The 16,140-nt window shown below is 43.9% G+C and overlaps 1 protein-coding gene across 1 annotated transcript; it reads right to left on the minus strand.

Moving 5' to 3' along the window:
* Window positions 1-3,553: 3,553 nt before the first annotated feature.
* On the minus strand, window positions 3,554-6,039 carry LOC133891902 (9-cis-epoxycarotenoid dioxygenase NCED4, chloroplastic-like). Its single transcript, XM_062332607.1, has one exon. It carries the CDS (start codon window positions 5,441-5,443, stop codon window positions 3,728-3,730), a length of 1,716 nt encoding a protein of 571 aa, XP_062188591.1. The 5' UTR covers window positions 5,444-6,039; the 3' UTR covers window positions 3,554-3,727.
* Window positions 6,040-16,140: the final 10,101 nt, after the last annotated feature.

Here is a 16,140-nt window from a genome sequence, read left to right on the forward strand (position 1 = left end):
GTCTCGCTTTGTTCAACCTCTAGCCTCAATGTCCTTTCTCTTCTCCACCATGAAGTTCATCGCATTCCCCTGTCCCACCTGCCAACTCCATCTTCGGCGATGCCCCCTCCGTCCCCGTCGGATCCACGACCCCGCCCACACCGTGCTAACCACTCCAATGGAGCTCCACAGCCCCAGCCCCTGTCCTACCTGTGGTCTCTTGCAGCCCGCGGCCAGCCGCCTTACTAGCAGCGCGCCTCCTCCACTTGGTCTAGATGACTCCTGTGGAGCTCTTCTAAGTTTGACAACCATGTAACTCCTCGACCCTGAAGCCCTAAACCTCACTGATAGTGTGGAAGAGCGTCACCTGATAAAAATGACAAATCAGGTGATTGAACTCTAAGAAGAGTGAACTAACACTACAAGATCTCCAAAATTTCCCGAGTGTCTTTTTTTTTGAATGGCTGACAGTTATATTTTGTTGGGAATTAGGAAATATGTAAAACAAAAAAAGGGTTTCAGAAGCATCAAATGAGGGAATATCCTGAGTAGACGTTGTGGTGAGTGCATGCGTGTGGTGATATGAGTGTGTACGTGCATTTACGTATTGTACTGGGGTTTCTGAAAGAAGAAAAAGACGAGTATCTACAGGGCTCAATGGAACAAGAACGATGGATACTGTAGCAGTTTTTTTTTCTAATTGATTGGATCAATGGCTAACAAGTTAGTAGAGAGGTCACTACGTAAGAAACTAGCAAAAAAGATATCACATTAGTGACGGCTACTCAACACGCGTCACTAATATCCTATTAGTGACAGGTTCAATAAGGACGCATCACTAATGTGCCTTCTGATCGGAACCAGATATAGATCCGTCACTAATGAGTGGTCATTAATGATAGGTCACCGATGATAATAGTGACGGGTCATATTGTGACCCATCACTAATGACTAGGTCATCAGTGATGTGTCATCCTAGATCAGTCATTAGTGACGGGTCAAGTTATGACCCATCACTAATGATAAGGTCATCAGTGAAGGATCTTCCTAGGCTAGTCATTAGTGACTGATCAAGTTGTGACCCGTCACTAATGACTAGGTTATCAGTGACGGGTCGTCCTAGGTCAGTCATTAGTGATGGGTCACAACTTAACCCGTTACTAATGATTTTCTCATGAGTGATGAGTCGTCCTATGTCATTCATTAGTGACATATCAACTTGTAATCCGTCACTAATGACCAACTCCAGTCACTAATGATAGTATTTGTAAATATTTTTTATTTTTATCTTATTTTGTCTCACTTCAGCAGCATTAGAATATGAACCATTGTACATTTCTGGTCAAGTTTGATGTAAGGTGTGGTGGCTATGGACATAAACGTATGTTCCGAAAACGATACAGAAACTTCTATGAGTGAGAACTCAATCTTTCAAACTATTTTTGGCATCAAAAAATTCTCTGAACCCGACAAATTCAAGAAGAAACGGATGCTACTTTTTCTGTAGATGTTCATAGAGTAAAAAATATCAAAATCGGAGTCCGTATGCAAAAATTATGCCGTTTTATCAAATACATTCCGAGTCACCTATCAAATTATAACCCTAGATGAAATGTGACAAAATTAGTCATTAGTGACAGGTCATGGTTATAACGTATTATTAATGAACTTTAGCAAAGAAGGTTAAAAGGATAAAATATCTTGTTTCTATCATAACTATGTGATAGCAGAGGTGGTAAGGTGGCTATACGTGCGAGAAGGAGGTCGCGGATTCGGTTTCCATAGAACACAAATTTGAAAATAATATGAAAAAAGCTTGGCTTGTGAGGCATATGGAATGAGCATGTATTGGGATGGTTCGGGTGAAAAAAAAATATATTTTTACTTTTTTATCAAAAAATACGAAAAATATTCATCGGTCATTAGTGATGGATCAAGATTACAACCAGTCACTAATATTCAGTCATCGTGACCTGTCACTAATGATTTTATTAATAACATGATAAAAGTAACGGATACGGGACTCGTTATTTATACCGATTATCATCTATTATTAATGACTTGTTTTGACGTAGTGGGTATAGTGCATAACAAATAGAGAGTAAGTGGACAGCTCACCTGCACACTGAGATCAGTCGCACTTGGCTAAAGTCAGCTTAGGCAAAGATGCTGTTCCTTTTCCGGTTCTCCGACGACCCATTTTCATTTTGACTTCCGACGACGACGGCGTAACCAGCGCGCTATATATCGATCGCATCGTCCTCGCACAAGCGGAGACGTCATTAGTTGCGTAACGACTAGTTATTAGTTACATAATTAGCGTGCGCAGAAAACGTGATTAGGCGCGTCATTACCTTGCTTGCGACCGACGCATGGTAAGGTAACACCTTGGGTCCATGGTTCGTCAAAAGGAGCATATATTGAATTGAATATAGACCTGGGAGTCCATGAAAAATATGTCCCTACGCTAAGCATGCGTGTTCATAAAGAAATCGTTTTTACAAGTTGGGCGCTCTAGATCAGAGATCTCCTCTTGGTTTTATTAATGTAGAGAAGTATCGAATCATGGCACAAGAAACTCCTGGAATCAGTTATAAAGAAGATACCCACACAGCCTAGATCTCTTTAACTGGAGAGTCTATCAACTGAGCTATTACTCGGTTCTTAACAAAATTTTAGTTTCTCATGTTCCAAACAGGTCTAGAGCGTCTATTTCTCTATGTTCAAGGGCGAGTGCAATAAACGCCCTGCCACCCCCAATAGTAATTACCATATGCTTATTTCACCTTTCAGCCACTAAATCCTGGCTCCGCCCCAATGGAACATGATGGTTACGTCTGCATAGTCCAGAGTGTAGGAGGATACGTTTCAAGGTCTCTCATATGTAAACCGAGTTCTTATTTGACTAATCGACCTTATCTTTCAAATCGATCATTCTTGTAAACACTCTATGTTCTCTCTTAATTGATTTCGGCAAGTTGATCCTTGCATAATTTTGTTTAAGACGACTTTGACAGGTAAGACCTTCTCTGCCTTGCAAGGATTAAGCTAACATGCACGATGCACTCGTTGTTGTCATCGTGTTTGCGACAAGCTAGCCGACAAACAGTCAAACTCGACAAAATCTTATGCAATTTCTTTAGCCGACAATTATATATACGTTGTCGTATATGTACGTACCATGCTAGTAAACACACACCGATCTATACACGGATATACGGTTCCTATATACACAAAAACTAAAAAAATACATGTAGTTTGTATTCTGTACATATATAGCCTCTGTTATTTCTGCACAAAAGTTCTACAATTTTAATTCCTATACATTCTCTGACGCTGAGATACAAGTAGCTAGGTAAATATACGGCCGGCGTACGTCTGCCCCAAAAATCAGTACCACACGGCTGTGATTAATCGTCATTATCTACGGAAAATAATCTTATAAGACTTAATTCATAACATGGTATGTGATAATTTATTTCCTTCTCTATTTTATCACACATAATTCACTCTAGTTTCACTATAAATTTTACAGTAATTCTTACTATATATCACACTATAAACTAGATCCAGATTATAAATATATGAGATCAGATCTCGTAGGATTATTTTCTCATCATCTACTGCTCTAATGAAAAAATTAAGCAACACTGATTAATTCAGTGGCCACGTCACTAGCAGCTAGCTACTGTGGTTCTATGTACGTGAGGTGTTCGAGTTCGTGATGGATTGAGGTAGCGGCAGCTCGCTAGGCTTGCCGCTGCAGCTCCTTGGCGCCGATGAACGTGCCGTGGAAGCCGTACGGCACGCGCCCCGGCAGCTTCACGGCGGCCTCCTCCCGCATGTCACCGGCGTTCACGATGAGCATCTCCGACCCGCCGACCTCCTCGTCGTGCACGTAGCACAGCACGTACCCGTCGTCCTCCGTGGACCCGTCCGGGCGCGGCACGAAGCAGGGCTCGCCGCCGTACCGGCCTTCGCCGTAGATGAACTTCTCGACCGTGCCGGCCTCGAGGTCCACCTTGGCGAAGCCGGATACCTTGGGCCACGGCTCGGCGATGGCAAGGTAGGCGTACCGCGTTTTCTTGCCCAACAGCTGCCGGTTCACCATGCCGGCCTCGAGGTTCACCTGATCGGACTCGCGCAGGATAGGCCACCGGCGGGACGTGCCGGTGCTCGGGTCGAGCCGGATCTCCGATAGCACGCTGCGGAAGCTCTCCTCGGAGGACTCGTTGAACACGGCGTCCGGCGGGGTCATGCAGGATCCGATCACCACGATCTCGCCGGTGGCCTCGTCCTCCCACGCGTTCCAGAGGTGGAAGCAGAAGCAGTCGGGGACCTCTACCCACCGGAGCTCCGACGTGTCGGTGGCGCGCTTTGGAAGCACCCCGAACCGAGCTGTCTTGTTCTTGTCGTACACGACCGGGGAGCCGCCGAGCACCATCTCCTGGAGCTTGAAGACGATCTGCTGGTCCGGGATGATGGCGTGGTTCTCGGTGACGGCGAAGTCGTGGATCATCGTCGGCGCGTCGACGGGGATGTTGACGTCGGGGGACTTGCGGCCGTCGGCGGTGAAGTAGAAGTACTTGAGGTACGGCTTGGAGACCACATTGTAGCTGAGCGCGAAGAGCTCGCCGGTGGCCGGGTCGAGCTTGGGGTGCGCGATCATGGCGCCGTCGAGCTGCCCGCCGAAGTCATACCGCCCGACGGTCTCGAGGTCGCCGTCGGCGGTGACACGCACGTGGTACGGGAGGTCGTCCTCGGACATGGCGAGGAGGCGGTTGTTATGGTACACTAGCCCGGCGTTGGCGACCCCGATCCCCTGTGACGCGTCGAGCACGCCGCAGAGGGAGCGCGCGCCGAAGAGGAGGAGCCGAGCGATGCCCGAGTGACCGTGGAGCTCGCCGATGGCCTTGGGGAATACGGCCCGCCCGATGTCGCGCTCTTGCCGCAGCCGCGCTGTCTCCGTGAACCGGCACGCGTACGACTCCGCGCGCCCGCCGCGGAGCCGCACGGCGTGCAGCATCCCGTCGCCGTCAAAGAGGTGGTGCCCGGCCCGCGGCGCGTGGAGCGGGTTGGCGCCGTTGCGGACGTACACGCCGTCCATGAACGGCGGGATGCGGCCGGTGACGGGGAGCTCCCCGCGCGGGGCTTGCTCCGGGACGGGACCGTAGTTCCCCGCGATCTGCACGGCCGGGTCGGCGGTGCGAGGGAGCGGGTGCGCGCGCTCCAGCAGACCGGCGACGAGCCCGTCCTCTACCGCGTCCAGCGCCGCCGCGGCGAGGCGCTGGAGCGGGTTCCACTTGGGGCCCTCTCGCCGCGCCGGGGTCGCGCGCATTGGCCTCGCGGCGATCGTGTTCTTGTTCTTGGTGGGGCTGGGGTTGAGCTGCGACGGCTTCTTGGACGACGGCGGCGGCGCGACGGTGGCCGTGGCGGCCGGTGGAGCAGGGATTGACGACGCCATTGCGGTGCGGAAGAAACGAATCGGTCAGAAACTAGCTCGGGACCGTGATCGGATCGGCGGAGCTACCTGAGCACAGAGTTGCCTGATCGGAGCAAAGCTCGATCGAGCGTACTGGTGATCGGGAGCTGAGCTTGCAATGTGATTGTGAATGGTGAGCTGGTGATGGGACCTGGCGAGTCCTGGAGTAAGGAGGTGAGGTGATCTGGGTTTCCGGTGAGATTGATTGGGGCAGGGATTTATAGGAGGCGAGGGAGGTGGGGTGGCGACGAAGATGGAGGGAAGGTTTGAAAGCGGGGGAGGGGGACGACGTGGCGGGAGGGCAGGACGCGCTGCACTGCTGCAGTCTGCAGGTGGAGATGGTGATGGCTCAGGCGCAGGGGTGTCTTCCTCGGTCTGCCCTGCTCTGCTCTCTTCTCTTCGCTTCTGGAGAGGGCGATGGATTGGTTGATTGGGCACTTGGGTTCCGCTGTTCGATTCACTTGCGGCTGCCCCCCGCGTGGCAGCTCTACAGTGCCGCCGCCGCACCGCGCTCTTCGGCTCCTTCCGTGTTTGTCCCGCTGTCCTGTCACCGTGGTCTCCCTTCATTCAAGCTCAGCTGGTACGTTATTCATACTTGTGGATATACCCGTAGATGAAGAGCGGAGAATAAACACGTCGTCCATAGGTACCTGTTGCCTATGGGTATACCCAATCACCCGTGAACAGACAGTGGCTGACTGGATCTGAGCTGATTACAGTCTATGGTGGGAGTTGAGCTGAGCGGTAGATGATGAATGGGCGGCGGTAGATGATGAATGGGCGGCGAGTGGCGAAGCACTCGGGTGGCGAACTGACGGATGGGTGGCGCTATGGTGGGGCTCTCGGGCGGTGTCATGGTGGACAGGCGACAACATGGTGGGGCTCTCAGGCGACGCCACGGGGGACAAGCGACGGACAGCGGAGGGTCAACGTCGCGGTGGGGTGCTCGGGCAGTGAAGGGCGGTGGCGCGATGGGGCGCTCGGGCAGTGGAGGGTGGTGGCATGGTGGGGAAGCTCAGGTGGCGCCGTGGTTGATGAGCGGTAGGTGGCGGAGGGGCGCCACCACGGTGGATGGGCGGTTTCGAGGGGGGGGGGGGGAGGGGAGGACGAAGGGGATCGAGAGTTCGAGAGGGTTGAGGGATAGGGTGGTGGCCGTATTTCTTGGACAGATGTCTGTTGGACTGAGCCCATATGTTAGTGAGTTAGACGGTTAAACGGGTGCCACGGGTATGGGTAGGCCTTACCTAAACCCGTGCCCGTATACCTACGGGTAGTGTTTTTTTGCCCGTAAACGTACCCGTGAATACTAAATATAAAACATACTCGACCCATCAGAGTATTTTTCCGTATGTAAACGAGTAATTAGATATTATTTCCATCCCTATTCATGCGTAGCCACCAAGTTCTACGATTGAAGTATTATTGTTGGTGCGAGGAACGTCGATTCTGCATGCTAGATCATGTCCAGATCCCCTGACGTCGATGTCACGGTGACTTCGTCACTAGCCCCATGCGTCAGCGACGACATGCGACGTTAGGGTGCACTGTATTAGATATATAAGCTAAGGCCAATATATTTAAAGAAAATCTAAATAAATCTGAAAGGCCCAATAAGTAAAGGGGTGTGTATATTTTAGTCTCACCTTGCTAGTAGAGATGGAGGAAGATCAACTTAAAAGGGATTTTATCCTCCATCCACTTAGCATGTGCGGATGAGCAGACTAGGTGAATACACGCACGCTTGCTTGTCGGGCTAGGGTGGGGGCGGGGGCGGGGGTGCACGGCACCTGAATGAATGGTCCACTGAATTCGGGTCCAGTTGTTTGCACATGTGTGGTCTCCTTTTGTAGTTTTGTTTTTTTTGCTTTGTTGGAAAATAGATAAATATATAAGAATCATAATGGTTGTTGCATAACAGTCAACCGCACGATCCTTCCTCTATATATGTCTACCAACCATCGCCACAAAGCATATATGTAATTAGGGTTTTATCTATTTTCGCTCCACTGCGTCGTTGCATGTAGTCTACTACATCCCGCTGCGCCGATGTGCACCGATGAACGGGAGAGCAGATTATCGGAACCCATTGCTCTTGGGATCCTGGACCAGGAGAGGGCGAATAAGGTTTTTGAGAAGTGATCAGGGTGACTGCTCACGATCTGCTTTCTCTACATCATCGTGATCTACTTTGACCTCTTCATCTTCGTCATCGTCTACTGCATCGACATCACGAGGACATCTCCATCTCACGTTACTGTCGGGTACGTACGTTGTGATCTATATTAGTTACCTAGTCGAAGCTTGCTGGGCTTGTCGAAACCTAGTTGGGGATAGTTGAATCTAGTCAGAATCGGAATCCTACTCGGAAAGCTAGTTGGGTGTAGTCAGCGATCGCCATATCTAGTCGGAATCCTACTCAGGAAGCTAGTCGGGGCTCATCGGAGCTAGTTATTTGTATATGTTCCTGTTCATGCTATATTTAGGAATTAAATTATATTAAATTTGAAAGTGCTATTTATCCAACAATCCAAAAACTTTATGGTATGCACTTTGATTTAATGATGGCTTGTTTAACCGATGCACTAAGGCCGGATAAGTTTATCGGTGTGCACTTTAAGAGATGACAGGTCAAAGCCACTCTATGACTTATGGTTATGAACTGTTACTAGGCTGCATCTAGCAAGCCTAAATGAACTCTTTCCTCTGATGAGGAGAAGAAGTTTGAGGAATCCAACTTGCTATTTGTAGGATGTGTTCTTAGAGCTCTTGCCGACCGTCTCTGTGATGTGTGCATACACATAAAGAACATGAAGGAGTTGTCGGACATGCTAAATGTAAAATTTAGTGCGTCAGATACAGACAGTAAACTGTATGTTATGGAGCAGTATCATGACTACAAGATGGTTGATAATTGGTTGGTACTCGAGCAGGCTTATGAGATTTAGTGCATTGTAAATGAACTTGAACTCCTAAATTGTGTTTTACCCGTCAAGTTTGTAGCTGGGGACATCATTGCCAAATTGCCTCGCTTGTGGAAGAATTTTTCCACTTCTCTAAAACGCAAGAGACAAGAAATCTCTATTGAGAGTCTGATTGCATCTCTTGATGTTGAAAAAGCTCGAGCTAAGGATGTGCATAACAAAGGAGACAATAGATAGTCTAGCACAAATATGGTGCAACAATACTCTAACGACAAGTTCAAAGGGAATAATAACAAGACTAAACAAATCACCAACTTCAAGAAGAAGAAGATGAACAAAGATGATAAACCTTATTTCATGTGCGGCGAGGTTTTCCATTGGGATAACAAAGATTGCCAACAACGCAAAGGAAAGAAGGTAAATCAAGGAAAGAACACCAATTCCGTCAATGTGACCATTAGCAACAATGGAGATAGAGCTAGTGGGTATGGTAATTTTCCTATTGTTGTTTCAGTGAATCAGTTTGTCAGTTGGTGGATTGATACTGGGGCTAATGTACATGTGTGCGCTGATATTTCAATGTTCTCTTCTTATCAGGTCACTTAGGATTTTTTCGTCTTAATGGAAATGAGTCTCATGCTTTATTCATGGTGTTGGCACGGTAGATCTGAAGTTTACATCGGGAAAGATCATGCGGCTGAGGAACGTGCATCATGTTTCTTCAATAAACAAGAATCTAGTTAACAGTTTCTTTCTCTAAAGAGATGTGTTTAAGATGGTGTTAGAGTCCAATAAAGTAGTTGTGTCGAAGCATGAATTTTTTATTGGTAAAGGCAATGAGTGCGGAGGCTTGTTCCGCCTTTACCTTTCTGATTCTTGCAATAAATCTGTGAACTATATTTGTGGCAATATTAAGGGAGATGAGGCTAATGATTGGCACTCACGGTTATGTCACATAAATTGGTTGTATGTCTCAGCTTTCTAGCTTGAATTTAATTTTGTATTTTTCCATTATCAAAGTTTCTAAGTGCCAAAGTTGTATGCAATCTAAGCAACATCGTAAACCTCTCAAGGCAACAAATGAGAGAAATTTGGTACCATTAGAGCTCATACATTCAGATATATGTGAAATGAATGATGTGTTGATAAAGTGTGGAAAAATATATTTCATTACTTTACTTTATTATGCATCTATATTTGTTACGTGTATGTTTTGAAATCTAAATATGAGGCTCTAGACTACTTTAAAATCTATAAGGTAGAAATTGAAAATCAATTGGAAAGAAATATCAAAATACTTAGATTAGATTGTGATGGAAAGTATTCATCTAGTGATTTTGACTTATTCTGTAAGGGATATGGAATTATTCATGAGAGAACGTCTCCTTATTTGCCCTGATCAAACGGGATAGTCGAGAGGAAGAACCGTACCCTGACTGACTTAGTTAATGTCATGTTAGACACTGCAGGTTTATTTAAGCATGGTAGGGGGAGGTCTTATTGATTTTGTATCATGTTCTAAATAAAGTTTCTACCAAGAATAAGAAGAAAACCCCGTATGAAAAATGGGAAGTGAGAAAACAATCACTTTCTGATATGCGCATTTGGAGATATTTGGCAAAAGTTAATGTACCAATAACTAAAATGTACAAGTTGGGATCTAAAATAGTGGATTGTTTCTTTTTGGGATATGCTTATTGAAGCATTGCCTATAGGTTTTTAGTAGTTAAATCTGTGACATGCATGTCGATACAATTATGAAGTCTAAAGCTGCTAGTTTCTTTGAGAACATTTTTTCCATGAAGGATATACATAAAACTTCTAGTCAAACCTCGGAGATTATTTCTGAACCTACCATACCACTTGAGTATTCTGAACAAACACATGAGCTAGTTCCTGAGGAGGATGACAATGAAGCTCAAAGAAGGAGTAAGAGACAAATGACAATAAAATCATTTGGTAATGATTTCATTATGTTGTGAATCGTACTCTAAAGTCTATTTCAGAAGCATACACATCTTTAGATGTAGACTAATGGAAGGAGGCAGTCCATAGCGAGATAGATTTCATTCTCAGGGAAGTCACAAATCGACCTTTATGGTTGTAAACCTATGGGTTGCAAGTGAATATTCAAAAAGAAACTCAAGCCTGATGGTACTATCGAAAAGTATAAGGCTCGACTTGTGGCCATGGATTATATTAAAAAAAGAAAATGAAGATTTGTTTGATATTTATTCACTTGTCGCTAGATTGACCACGATAAGAGTATTACTTTCTTTGGCTGTATTACATGGTTTTCTCGTTCATTAGATGAACATTAAGATAACTTTCCTTAATAGAGAGTTGGATAAGGAAATATATATGTAGCAGCCTGATGGGTTTGTATTAGAAGGTCAAGAGGACAAGGTATGCAAATTGCTAAAATCTTTGTATGGTCTCAAACAAGCTTCTAAGCAATTGGATGAGAAGTTTGATAACACTTTAACATCTACGGACTTTGCAGTTAATGAAGCTGATATATGTGTATATTATCGTCATAGTGGGGGTGAGGGAGTTATTCTGTGCAGTTAGTGAATCTGATAAATGAATTTTGATGCGATTGATGAGGTTAAGTCGTACCTATCTAAAATTTTTGATATGAAAGATCTAGGAGAGGCTAATATGATCTTAAATATCAAGTTGATCAAAGGTGAGAATGAGATTACGCTTTTACAATCCCATTATATAGAAAAGGTCTTGAGCCGCTTTGGCTACATGGACAACAAGATCACTCCAACACCTTATGACTCTAGCTTAATACTCTAAAAGAATAAAAAGATTGGTTGGGATCAACTAAGATACTCCCAGATAATCGGATCGCTCATGTACCTAGCTAGTACTACAAGACCTGATATCTCATTTGCTGTGAGCAAATTGAGTCGATTTACTTCTAACCCGGGTGATGATCATTGGCATACACTTGAGCGAGTCATGCATTACTTGCTAGGTACCATGAATTATGAACTTCACTATACTAGGTATCCATCAGTACTGGTGGCTTACAGTGATTCAAATTGGATATCCGATATTGATGAGATCAAGACCACAAGTGGATATGTATTCACTATTGGCGGTGCTATTGTTTTATGGAGGTCTTGCAAACAGACTATATTGACGAGGTTAACCATGAAAGCAGAACTCACAGCGTTAATCACAACCACTGTTGAGACAGAATGACCGTGTGAACTCTTGATGGATTTACCAATAGTTGAAAAACTGATACTGGCTATTCTTATAAACTGTGATAATCAAAAGGTTATTGTCAAAATGAGTAGTTCTAAGGAAAATATGAAATCCTCTAGACATGTAAAGAGAAGATTGAAATTTGTTAGAAAACTAAGAAACTCCAGAGTGATAGCATTAGATTATATCCAAACGGCTAAAAACTTAGCAGATCAATTTACAAAGAGACTATCATAGAATGTGATAGATAATGTATCGAAGGAGATGGATATGAGACATATGTGAGTTATACCATAGTGGTAACCCAACTTATGTAATCGGAGATCCTGTGAATTAGGATCTGAGAAGAACAAGCTAGTGATTAACTGAAGGAGAGTACCACACAACCCACTTGAGTGAAGATGTAATACTCTCAAAATCTGTAAAGCGGGTTGACTATTGTCTTAATGTGCTTTGTTGGCTTTAAGTAGCGAAGATGCTATCCTACAGTGCATTCTTGAAAGAACACACCTATATGAGCCTCACTATTGGTCGCAGTCTATGGGACTTGAGTGATCTTTAACAAACTCATGGAGAGATCAATGAGTACGACTTATATGCTCCATCAGAGGGGTAGCCTACTGGCAATCAAGTATCAATTATGACTTTAAGTAAAACTTATTTGTATAAAACTTGCAATTCAAAACATAGTCTATTGTTCAAGCGGTGAATGAGTGTAGCTTAGTATTCTAGGTGGATGTTCAACCCTAATAGATATCTCCATCAAAACACTGGTATATTAAATATAGTATTGAGAAAAAGGCAAATCCGCGTTGGACTTTGAGACCTGGTAGGGGATTGTTAGATATATGGGCTAAGGCCAATATATTTAAGAAATTCCAACTAAATATCAAACACCTAACAAGTAGAGGTAGATGTGTATCTTTTAGTCATACCTTGTTCGTAAAGGTGGAGAGAGACTAACTTAAAAGGGATTATCTCCTCCACCCACTTACCATATGTGGATAAGAAGACTAGGAGAACACACGCGTACTCGCTCGCTGGCCTGGGAAGAAAAGTCGGGGTGGGGGTGCACGACACCTACGTGAATGGCTCATCAAAATCGGATCCAGTTTCTTTCACAAGTGTGGCCTCCTTTTGTAGTTTTATTCTTTTTTTTGTGTAGGTAAATATATAAATATATGAAAATCATGTGGGTTAAGAGTCCGATCGTGACGCGTCTCAACCACACTATCCTCCCTCCGTATATATTTGCCAGCCACCGCTACAAAGCATATACACAATTAGGGTTTTACCTATTTTCTCTCTATTAAGCTATCACACGTAGTCTACTCTATCACGTTGCGTTAGTGTGCGTCGACAAACAGGAGAGCAGGTCTTCGAACCTGTTGCTCTTAGGATCCTACACCGGAAGAGGACAAATAAGATTTTTGAGAAGTACTTGGCGCGACTGCTCACGATCTGCTTCCTCTACATCATCGTGATCTACTTCGACCTCTTTATCTTCATTATCGTCTATTGCATCAACATCACAGAGTTGTCTGCATCTCACATTGTCGTCGGGTACATATATTGTGATCTATATTAGTTACTAGTCGGAGCTTATCGGCCTTGTCAAAACCTAGTCAAATCGTCGAATCTAGTCGGAATCCTACTCGGAAAGTTAGTCAAGTCTAATTAGGGAATGTCGGATGTAGTCGAAATCCTACTCAAAAAATTAGTCGAGACTCGTCGGAGCTAATTATTTGTATTTGTTTCTGTTCATAATATATTTAGAAATTAAATTATATTAAATCTGAAAATACTATTTATCCAACTCACTGCAGGTAGGTGCTGATCCTCATTTCTGACATGGGTGTTGAAACTATCATGTTACATTTAACGCTGCCTTTCGGTTTCATGTTTTAGGAGCAAGAGTGCTCTTGCAGGAATGTCAGTTAAAAATGGCGTCCGGTCCGATAGAAACCCTCTGTGCTTACAGTTCCTAGGAGATAGAGTTATCGCCACGCTTTTGACCTTCACTTCAATCATTTTTATAAGAAAAGAAAATTTTATAAGATCTAAATATAAAAGATCTTTACGAGATTCTGATTTATAATTTTTTCTCTGATCTAACAGCTAACGCGTGTAAAATAGAGAGCAATAGATAGGTGTCACACAAGAAAAATGAATCTTTTAAAAAATTAAGTCTTATAAAATTTTCTCTTTTTCCATATGATAGTGCTTACACTTACAGGCTTCAAAAAAGGATGGTAGTGCTTACAGTTCCAAGGCTGATGGCTACGGATGCGCCCGGATCTTAAGCCGTGTTGACCGCATCAAAAGTAAGAGATCTTTCACCCTGTCTCTCTCTCTAGGGACTGACTGCATGTAGGGTAGGGTTGGCCCGGGGTTCCACACGTACACTTGCAGCAGGCACAAATATTCCGTGCACCGACCGCGCATAAAGCACAAAAAGGCTCCATTCTTTCGGCCATAGACCATTTCAACGCGGGATTAGGGCGTTTTCAGCCCATCCCAAGGTTTCATCAATTGATTAATATAAGCTCGGGAGATGATGCATGGTTCTACCGGTGGCGGATCCACAGCTCTTTTTAATTTTTAGGTATGATATAAAAGAAAGAATAGAAGAAGAGAAGAAATAACTCTTTACTTAGTGGTTTGGCGTCGCCGGTTCCTAATAATTGCTTACCTAAAATGATCGAAGAAAATTATATAAGATCATTCACCGAAAATCTCCTATAAGATCTTGATTCGTACCGTCTTTTTTTATTCAATGATTGACACGTGTAATTGAGAGAAAAAAATAACATATAACATATACAAGAGGGGACCTTTTGTAAGACTAGATATCGTAGAATTTTCTTCCAAAATAACATGTTGGAGCCCACGTCACCATGTCATGCCTCTTTTTGATTTTAAATTTCTTGGTTGTTCTGAGATTGGAGATCCATCTAAACATACATAAAAATTGCTGTCGTCAGGGTTCAAGCTTCAACACGCTAGAAACTAGCGCGCGATTTCAGTCAGTGAGAATTAATGAAATCAAAGGCTGCATGACTTGGTCCAAAAGTATTGATTTGTGGATACGATAGCCAGGTTACGTCCCGACTAATTAGAATAATCAAGCGTGGGTCGGGCTCTGCGGAACCACCTATAGGTGTGATGATCCAGGTGTGAGGATACAGCTTCCATCATACGGTTCAAATCTCTGCGCCCGAGATTGACGTTCACATGATAATAGCAGGTGCACTTACAAGGAGTGTGTGGTGTGCGTGTGGGAGATGTGGTGTGCGTGCTTCCTCTTGTTAGTGAAAAAAAGAACATATGTCGGCCTCATAGACTCTTGAACTTTTTCTACATTGTTATTCGATCCCTAAACTCTTGAAATGCAGATCTAGCTCCCTTAACTTACTAAGTGTGCCACTTGATATCCATATGACCCTAATCAACATGATCACACGTCCCAGATCCAACTCACGGCATGACACGTAGGCATGAATATGCTGATTAGGGAGATTTGGATCTCAAGTGACGCAATAAACAAGCTTAGGGACGTAGATCTCTATTTTAAAAGATTATGAAACTAGATGGCACTGTACGACAAATTTAAATACTTTTGGTGTATTTTACTTTTTCTTATAGAATTATGATCATATCTAGGGCTGGACGAAAAGTTTGAAGCTCGCGAGTTAGTTTAGTTCGTGTCTGACTCAGTTCGGCTTGGCTTGTTCAAAATCTAACGAGCCGAACCAGAGTTTTAGCTCGTTTAGATAACGAGCTAGCTCGCATAGATAACGAGCTAGCTCGCGAGCTAAACGAGACAGGGTCATCTTCTACATTATATCCTTCATTTTCACTGTGGTCATCAGTTTGCTCATTAGTTATCTTCATCTTTGATGAAGAGGCTCCTTACCAACCTACTTGGCTTTCTATTGGTCAACTCCCCGTTACGATACAACTCTTATCTTTTTTTTTTCTGCCATCGATCATTCCTTCAGGCTTTGCATATATAGATGGATGTGTGAGGAACATTGTTTCATTTTTTTTAGGAATGTTTTGCTCCAGTAGTAGAACATATATAGGTGGATTTGTTTGCTATTGTGCTGCATGTGTGTTTGAAAAACTTTCATAAGAGATTCAACTTACAAAAATTATACATCTAATTAGACCATGCAAAGAAATACTATACTTATAGATGTTATTATTATTGTTGTATAATTTTATCAATGCATTTTCAGTAGATGTTTATATTCTTTTCATCTTAGTAACGAGTTGCTCCCTTAAAAAAAAGTAACTAGCTGCTCGTAAGCCAAATGAGCCGAGCCGAACTGGCTTTTCTACTCGTTATATTAAATGAGCCAAATGAGCCGAGTCCAAACGAGCCAAGCTGACTTGTTATCCAGCCCTAATCACATCGGCAGATCTACCATTTTAGTGGTCTCGTCTACCCACCTAGACTTCATATATTCAGCCCCTTTGAAACCTTGATAAATTTCCATCCTAGCCGGCTTGTTCCGATGCACCCCACACTAC

The sequence above is a fragment of the Phragmites australis genome, chromosome 15 (assembly GCF_958298935.1).
Source record: "Phragmites australis chromosome 15, lpPhrAust1.1, whole genome shotgun sequence".
NCBI lineage: Eukaryota > Viridiplantae > Streptophyta > Magnoliopsida > Poales > Poaceae > Phragmites > Phragmites australis.